The sequence below is a fragment of the Penaeus chinensis genome, chromosome 2 (assembly GCF_019202785.1).
Source record: "Penaeus chinensis breed Huanghai No. 1 chromosome 2, ASM1920278v2, whole genome shotgun sequence".
Taxonomy (NCBI): Eukaryota; Metazoa; Arthropoda; class Malacostraca; order Decapoda; family Penaeidae; genus Penaeus; species Penaeus chinensis.
Genome location: NC_061820.1, coordinates 44,512,586 through 44,522,585, shown reverse-complemented (window position 1 = coordinate 44,522,585; position 10,000 = coordinate 44,512,586). Strand labels below are relative to the sequence as shown.

General features: G+C 34.8%; 1 protein-coding gene across 4 annotated transcripts in view; it reads right to left on the bottom strand.

The window, feature by feature from the left end:
• The window catches only part of LOC125037081 (nascent polypeptide-associated complex subunit alpha, muscle-specific form-like), a 44,544-nt gene extending 36,510 nt beyond the window's left edge, over positions 1-8,034 (bottom strand). Inside the window, exons 1-2 of one of the 4 annotated variants that reach the window (XM_047630071.1) lie at positions 3,397-3,760; positions 2,647-3,136 (exon numbers count right to left, since the gene is read on the bottom strand). In XM_047630071.1, the coding sequence (XP_047486027.1) occupies positions 2,647-2,700 (54 nt within the window). In that variant the 5' untranslated portion in view covers positions 2,701-3,136; positions 3,397-3,760. Of the gene's footprint in view, positions 1-2,646; positions 3,761-5,992 lie in introns of those variants that run through there. The other 3 variants (XR_007115946.1, XM_047630091.1, XM_047630085.1) reach the window with 3 other exon arrangements.
• Positions 8,035-10,000: the final 1,966 nt, after the last annotated feature.

Sequence of the window (10,000 nt, the reverse complement as noted above, 5' to 3'; positions counted from 1 at the left end):
ATATCATATCCATACACATAAGAATATATATATATATATATATACATATATATATATATATTTATATATATATACACATATATCTGTCCTGTTGTTAATACGTAAATGTAATTACCGAATTATATTATTGACAGACACAATTTACCTGTGTTCATTACTAATAATAAACAGTGTTAATATTACCTTGTTTAAGTTAATTTTAAGAAACTATTCATCAGCAAATCTGAAGCGACTGAGGACATACCGTTACGTTTCGTGTCATCGCTAAAAGCCTTTCATTTAGTGCAAGTGCGTGTGACTCTCATTCACTTCATAGAAGCTATTAGCGGTAAAGTCAATCAGAAATGTTTTTTCATGCCTGCTCATTCAATACATAAATACATATTCACGTTCACATGTATTCATACAAACACACTCACAAACATACACACACACACACACACACATATCTATTATGTATTATAATATATTATATGTATATATTATATTATATGTATTATATGTTTATTAAAATAATCATATATAATATGCATTTGCAAGTATATACATTGTATGTATATTCCCATATCATATCCATACCATAATTAGCAGCAATGACATCTGTCCTGACATGATAAACCACAGACACAGAGATGTTGTTTTTTCACTGATGTACTGACAATATCACACCTAATGATAGGAACTTATTTCACAGACAGATGCTATTAGTGTTGAAGTCAATCAAAAATGTTTTGAACAGGTTTTTTATTCAGCACATAAATACAAATTCATATTCACATGTATTCACTTCCGTATATGTGTATACATGCATACCTACATACAAACACACACACACACAGATATATATATATATATATATATATATATATATATATATATATATATATATATATATATATATATATATATATATATATATATGCGGATGTGTGAACTCACATGCATGTATAAACATATACATGTACAGTACACACACACACACACATACATATATATGTATACATATCTATATTTATCACTATATATTCACACACACACACTCTAATCTCTTGACCTCCGATGACTGACAACTCGGTCAGTGTGTGTGTGTGTGTGTGTGTGTGTGTGTGTGTGTGTGTGTGTGTGTGTGTGTGTGTGTGTGTGTGTGTGTGTGTGTGTGTGTGCGAGATAGATAGAAAGAGAGAAAGTGTGTGAGTATGGGTGCGTGCGTAAAGATATATAAATATAAATATAAATATACACACACATACACACAATCACACACATACTCACACACACATTTTTATTATCATTATCATCATCGCTAAAATTATTACTCTTACTCGAGTTATTAATTTTACCACCATTATCAATACAAATATCGTAACCCTCCAAAATAAATGTAATTGTTTGTTCTCATTATATTTTAATCATTGCTATCAGTACCAAGATAATAATTATCCTTATTACGTTTATACTCGTTGGTTTATTCCATATTATGATTTTTTTTATAAACATTATTGATATCATTATCATAACTTTCATCAGCAAGGCCACACCATTTTTATTGCCCGTGAAAAAACAGTAGGGTTTTTAAAAATTGCCGCCGAAAATTATTTCTGACGTTTTTCGTGTTAATTTTGAATATTCCCGCCTAAAGAATGCCTTGGTGAGCTCTGTCACTTGTCAAACCAAATCTCAGAATTTCCACGGGGCTCAAACAACATTAACACCAAGCATTTTCTTCCATTTGAGTTTACCATTACTATCCTTATCATTAGTATTATCATTATTGTCACTATGATCATTATTATCATCTTTGTTTTTATTTTTATCACCATTATTGTAATTGTTATTGACATTATTTCAGATATTTTCGTCCTTATCATTACTATCATTGTACTGCTATTGTCTTTATTAACTGTATCATTATCATTGTTATTATCATCCTCATCATTATTGTTATCATCATTATCATTATTATCAGCATTATTATCATTATCATCATCATGGCAATCACATTTATCATTATAACAACATTATCATTACCATTTCATTAGCATTAGCATCACCACCACCACCATTATCATCAAAACATGGACACTGAGGTACCTTGTTAAATAAATCATATTTGAGTGATCATGTCCTTTCTCAAATAGCGGTTAGATGAGTCTCCCGTAGGGTTAATGAAGGTGAAAATAGTTTATTCCCTTGATAAAGTGCGTTCATATTCCCACAGCTGTGTAAGTCAGGTACCAAGCTCTTAATTACATGTAATATGCAGGTTATATGCATAACGAGTACGTATAGAATTAGATTAAGCAAAATGTTAATAAGCTTACTTTGGCACCATTTCTATAATAAAAGAAAAAAAAAGGAGAGCATGACTTTCTGAATTTTCCGTTTGTCGATAAATCACTGATCTCGAACCCCTATATCAGACATCTTTTCCGGAGGAAATGTACTTCAAAAGGAAACCACCAGCTTCGCACCATCGCTAACTCCAGCCCATTTCCCAAACCGAGACATGTGCAGTTGTACCACATCTGCGGAGGTGCGAAGGGGAACACGTGCGCCACCCTGTGTACGAGGGAGGAGGAGGTTGTGAACACGTAATGGACAAGAGTGTGCTGTCAATAAAGAAATGGCAGGAAACGACTGACTTACCATTGTGGCGGAGTTTGAGGATCCCGCGACACTCTCAATCACCAGGGCGACCATGGCCTCGCCTCCTCCCTCTGTTTCCTTCCTCGCTTCATTGGCTTGTTCTGTTTCTCATTCTTCTGTATGTCTCGTGGACGTTTCATTCACAGGCATCGGTAGTTTATCTACTGTGCTACATGTTATAGGCGTCCATTTGCTTCAATGATATAACATACATTGACTCAAGGAGAAATTACTGGGTTTTGTCTTACATACCACTATGCAGTTAAAACATGGTGTGAATTAATCTTTGTATTCTGAGCCACACTTGATTTCAAAACGAATAAAAATCGCAGTCTTCAAGAACACATGATGATTATCCCAATATTCGTGCTCAATAATAAGACTTTCAGTGCAGAGCGGTCTTCACATACAAAAAACACTGGCACTTCCTATCACGGAGATGACATGGCTTGGATAGCATCCCAGGTTGTCGCGCAGTACTTGAATATGACTGTGTTAACATCAGAAAAAAAAAACTGAAAACTTTATAGAGAAAATAACAAGACCTATTAAACATGCTCATGCCAGCCTGAAAAATAGGTACTTCTCTCAAAAACGTAAAGTTCCACTCTCATTTGACAGACATAAATCAGTCTGCATACAAATAAGAATAAGTATATATATGAAGATATACGTATGGTTAATTTCATAGACACACAGTATACATCAATTCACTCTAGTTTACGACATGCGCATGAACAATTTCAGTACAAGTCTAGCTTCTCTCCGAATGCGATTATTTCAGACGACCGCCGTATCGCAGTGACAGAGCGCGCGGCGCCGGAGCGTCGGAGGTGCAGCCCGCGTGGACGACCCGCAGGGACTGAACCGCGTGCGTCTGGCTGGTGCCGGCTGCCAGCGCTGGGCACCCCCGTGCTGCGCCACCGGCTTACCTCGAGCGTAATGTCCTCTTATCGCTCTTACCTCACTGTATCGCGTACCTCATCCGCATCTCGGGTACCAAGTGTCAGCGGCGGTTTATTACTTGTGCACTGATTGCCCGCGCTGGAGCACGAAGCGTTCCACTAGGGAACGCATGTGTTTGTCAAGTCAAAGGATCAGGAGAGTACGACTAGAGACCTAAGGCCAAACGAAGAAAAAAGAAAGGACTTAAGTTAACGGATGCGAGCGGGCATAACATGTTTTGTCAACAACGTTATCTGAGGGACGTCCGCTCCTTGTGCTCGCAGCGCCTCTCTCCGCCCACATCCACATTCAAACACGGACCTCTCGCGCCCCTGTGCCTCGTCTCACACTGGCAGACGCAGCGACTAAATGAAAGATAAGCTCAGACACACGTGCGTCGACACCTGTTCGCGAACGAGAGGCTGAAAAATTCGCAATACACGCAGAAACACTTGTAGCGGAGCATTTGATTCCGTGACAAACAGCTCTTTACCTGCAGCCTCCTCGTCGTGGTGACAGTCCTTACCTCTCTCAACTGCTGTTAATCCATTAATACTCCATTTAATTAACTTATTTCTAGCCATTATTGAATATTTTTCACTAATATGACTTACGTTGAAAACAAGGAATAAAATCCACTATGAAACATGTGTCTGCGGAACTGCATCTTCAGCATGTATTTACAATAAAAAATGATTTCTAAATATTTCTAAATATATTTATATATATTTTATAATAGTTATTTTAATTCATTTTGCCCTTACCGGTTTAATATACATCTAGACTGATGACTACTTTTAAATGTTATGTTCCAGTAACTCGATGATTATAAGATGCAACAAGAAGAAGAAGAGGAATAATAATGATGATGATGATGATAATAATAATAATGATAATAATAATAATAATAATAATGATAATGATAATAATAATAAGAGAAGAAGAAGAAGAAGAACAATAACAACAATCATAATAGTGATGACAATAATAATAATAAACATGATGATAATTATAATAATAATGCTAACAATAACAATAACAATAATGATAAAAAACAACAATAACAATAATAATAACAATAACAATAATAATAATGATAATAATACCAATAATGATACTGATATTAATACTACAAATAATAACAATAATACTAATTATAATAATTATAATAATGGTGATGGTGATAATAATAAAAATAATATTAATATAATAGTAAAAACAAATACAGTAAAGATAAGGATAATAATAATGTTAGTTATAATAACAACAGTAACAATAACTATAATAATAATAATTTTATTATAATAACAATGATGATAACAACAATAAAAATAATGATAGTTATCATCACCATTATTATGATCAATATAATTATTATTATCTTTAGTACTATTATTAATAATATCATTATCATTGTTATTGTTATCACTGTTATCATTACTACTATTATAATTCTCATGTACCACTTCTTTATCATTATAATTGATAATGTCATTATCATTATAATTACTTTTATCATTATTATCATCACCATCGTCATCATTGTTATCATTATTATTATTATTATTATGATTGATATCATTATAATTATCATCATCATTATTATTAGTAGTAATAGTAGTATCAATATAATTTCCATTAATTATTAATATCATCATTACTTTTATTATAATTTTTATCATTATCATAATCATAACTATAATAGTGATAATAATAATTATAATAATAATTATTATAATATAAATAGCGTTAATAATACAGTGACAGTAATAATAATAATGGTAGTAGTAAGCTATTACTATTATTATGATTATCATCATCATTTTCATCAATATTATCGCTATTCTTATTAAGAATATTATAAAGATGTTTTATAAACTGAAGATGGATCGACGACAAACCTGCCTAAGATGGATACCTGACCTAAATACAATATTGGCAGACGTATCCTGCTTTATACTGAATATAAAACGAAGATAATATGATTTTCTTGATAGTGTTCTGAAAAAACAATGCAATATACATATCTCAGCCAAGAGTACATGTGTACACCACATGCATACATAAACATTGCGCGCATAGCCTTCGAGACAGGCCTGAGGTAAGTCATATTATTAGACATGGTGTAGTGATGTTATAATATGGTAATGATGTGATGTTTTGGTGCCGTAGCGTTGGAAAAGTAATGTGTGTTTGGCCTTTGAGAAACAGAACGTGCTGTAGTGCCTTTATCTCCGTATACACAGGACCAGTTGCACCCAAGAATCGTGACTTACCTCCTTTTCAGGTTTTAGTTAAAACAATATAAGATAAACATCGTTTTCTCAAACATAAATTGTTTACTGGAGTAAAATTATGATTATACATATATGGTTTCTTTCCTAATTTTTGTTTTACTTACCAAGGGATATTTAGATCAAGGACAGGTATGTAGCCGGAGGGCACGAGTCTGCTATTGACTCGAACTACTGGATTTCAAAGCAGTGTGCTGTCTTCATAAACTCGAAATATGTTTTGTTTTGCGGTAATAATCATACATATCTCGTTTAGTTCTTGCTAAGCGTCAGTTGTCTTTTCATATGTTATAAGGTACTGGTTATCACTCAAGCCTTTAGCGGCCACACGCAGAAAAATCCGAATACAACTCGTTGTTTAAGATTTCCCAGGGTCATGTGGAGCAGCCCATGCAACTTACAGGTTCCCAGGGTCAAAACAATATGTAAAAACATTTCCTAGCCACCCAGAATCACAAACACCGATGCCATGTTTGTTCGGAAATGTTACACACACGAGAGTTAATTTTCGGTGAACATTTTGCAGGAAACGAATATCCTTGGTAGATCTCGCCAGTAGGGCACGCACAGTCACTGCCACACACAGCTAACATTGTTTATACGTAAGGAAATTGTTGATGTTTCGCGCTGGCTGCATCGGGAGAGGAACAACACTGAAAACTGGGTGAAGTTCAGTTTAAATTAATCATCTTTTCTGTAATCCACTCTATGGCCATATGGCCCTGGTTCGCTAGCACTGTTATTTTTCTTAGGCATCGGTAAACATCGATAATGCAAGAGGAACAACGCGATACCAACAACACCTTATGCTGAAAAGCCACCCAGGGGCCGGACTGTTCTCCAGAGTGAGCGTGGTAAGGATCGGTGAAAAAGACAGAGCAGAAGTGAGGAATCGGTGTACTACTGCCGGGCCCCGTCGGCTGACAGAGGCGGCGTTGTCACTTCTGGCGTGATACCCAATTCCACGTGTGGATCTGTTCCTGCTCTGGCGGTTTCCCTCAGCTGCGGATCGGCGCATCCGACCGCTGCTGCGTCTCCTGCTTACTTGCCCTGTTCACGCCATATCCGTCGCTTCTCTTCATCCTCAGGTGCAAAGGTACCACTATGTTGAACAGATGTAAAAATATCCGGCAACGCAGTTCCCCTATCGAAAGATAAGTAAGGCTTACGATATACATGTTATCAGAACTCGGCTATCTAGAGGAGCTCGAGGGGCACACGACCTTACAACGTCAGGGAAGAAGAGAGCCAGCAACACGCAGCAGCAGCCAGCCATGTGTTCACAAAGGAAGCTCTCTGCCCTCAGCGGCTCGGGAGGAACACACCTGGTATGGCTCCCATCGCTGGCCCGACCTAAGGCACAGGTCTTCTCGATTGTTATCAACAACTATCGTTCTCTTTGGCGTTATCGGCATGTGTCGTTATCGGTAAAGTGGTCCCTCCTATCGTGCGGTATCTAGTGCTCATGAAGAACTACTCTGAAACCCAACCTCACCAACCTTTGTCTTTGTTAAGCTCACCACTAAACTTGCACTTGGAGCCTTCGCAACTTCTAAGTAGGCCCACTTCGCACCTGGATACTTGACTCGCCTCTGCAACGCCCGATGGCTTCTGCGGACATCCATTAGACACTGGGACTTGTGTAGAATGTGATGTGATGGGGATTATGCTATGACCTTTTACATACAATACTCAACCGAGGCTAACTGTCTATGGCACGAGGAACTACAATGAACGTTATTTTAATTTCCCACATAAAACGATAGTAGACAAAACCCTTCTTCAATTTACACACTCGAAGCATAGGAATAACAATGTTCATTAGTAGCGCAATGGGAATAAGCTTAATATTGTTGGAATATTATAGGAAACGAGAAAAGTAGATTTGACATGAGCTCTACTAAAACCATTTACTAATGGTATGTACTGCAAGAAATTAAATCGAATATAAATGTAAAGAGTTATTGGCTAATGTAAACCATCTGTAGTCTACAGTTCACTATCAGATGTTTCCAACATTTTACAGAGGTGCCATAACCACAACTTTCATTCATATATAAGTAAACACACACACACACACACACACACACACACACATCCATATATCATTGATCTATAAAATATTGATATCTCAGGTCTTATAATCACACAATATTCCATAATTTCTGGTTTCCCTTTTTCTTTCTTCTCATATCTTTTTAGGCTTTGTTTATTATAATCATTATTTTTTATATATTTATATTTTATTATTATTATCATTTTTTGAGTAAATAGCATTTTTAAAATTTCAAGTAAATGGATCTGATTTGGTTCTAAGTATTGACAGAACAAGTATGGAGTGTCTAGTGAAATAAAGGCGTGATATATATATATATATATATCATATATATATATCATATATATATATCATATATATATATATATATATATATATATATATATATCACGCCTTTATTTCACTAGACACTCCATACTTGTTCTGTCAATACTTAGAACCAAATCAGATCCATTTACTTGAAATTTTAAAAATGCTATTTACTATAAAAGAAAAAAAAATATATATATAAATAAATAAAAAATAATGATTATAATAAACAAAGCCTAAAAAGATATGAGAAGAAAGAAAAAGGGAAACCAGAGATTATATATATATACATACACATATATATATCTATTTATATATATATATATATATATATATATATATATATATTTACACACACACACACATATATATGTATATATATGTATATATATATATATATATTTAATTTTTTTTTTCCCAAAATATACCCACTTCCATTATCGCAATCCATGCTATTACACTACACAAACTGAAACTGTAAACGGCATTACGATAAATATTTCAGGCAGTGAATCTATCGAGATTTGAAAACATATTTCCTCAGTTCGTTCAGACATTCTAATAACTAGATCATGGTTTTGGAGCAAATTCAAGATTAGTATTTATGATGCGATCCATGTCCTCTGTATCACTATTAGCGATATACTTGCAACCAGCATCAATATTTCTGAAAATGACATTGTTTTCAGATTATAATTTTTGTTTATCAATTTCTTGATTAATAAAAACCGTAAACATCACGATAACCTTAGAATAAGCATTTCAGCCAGTACACACACACACACACACACACATATATATATATGTATATATATATATATATATATATATATATATATATACATATCGAGCTTGGATAACAAATTTCCTTAATTCATTCAGATATTCTAACTAGATCATGGTTTGGGGCAAATCCAAGATTAGATGAGGTTACAGTCATATCATATCTCTCTGGGCTTTCAGGCAATACATATCTAGGCACGAGTCACCGACGTTATCTTATCGTGTAATATATAAACTTCTAAGACAAGTAACGATGATGCAACGGTTTTTCACCTGCTGTGAGTTTTTTATGGCTTCAAAGGACGGGTCTTTTGCGATTCCATGAAGGTCGTGGTTAAATGTGGCTCAGGAGACGGATAAGAATAGGGAAAAGAAGAGAGAGAGAAAAAAAACTACATCGCATTTAATCATTAATTGTTTACTTTCCGTTAAACACGGGGGGGGGGGGGGGATGGGTAGTGACTTATCCGTTTCACAATACACAAGTTTATCCCTAAAATGTCAATGCTTGTGCTCATTTCCTGCTGGTAGTAGAATCTTTTTCTCCAAGACTAAAATGTTGAAGAATTTTTACATATCATTTTTACATTTCCACCAGTAGCTTTTCATACAATCCTGCTGACAAACCAAGATATAAACGCCAGTAAAACATTACATTCCTGCCAGAGACCTAGAGAGAATAACATGTTAGTGCTTTCTTATCTATTTGGCCAAGAATCATAAAGAAGAAAGCTCATTCATTATCAGCTTTGTTTGATGGATGATAAGTCTCAATCTCTTCCATTACAGCATTGTTTAGTGCATTTATCAACCTAAGGCGTATCTGTAGTAATAGATTGGCTAGCTAGATAGCAAATAGTTTCCCGTTTTGTTCCAGATGATAAAACATGTTTCAAAACTTTATTGTCTTTAAGGTTGCAATGATGCAAAACTGAGGACGTAGAAAGGGGATATAGATATGTCTTTC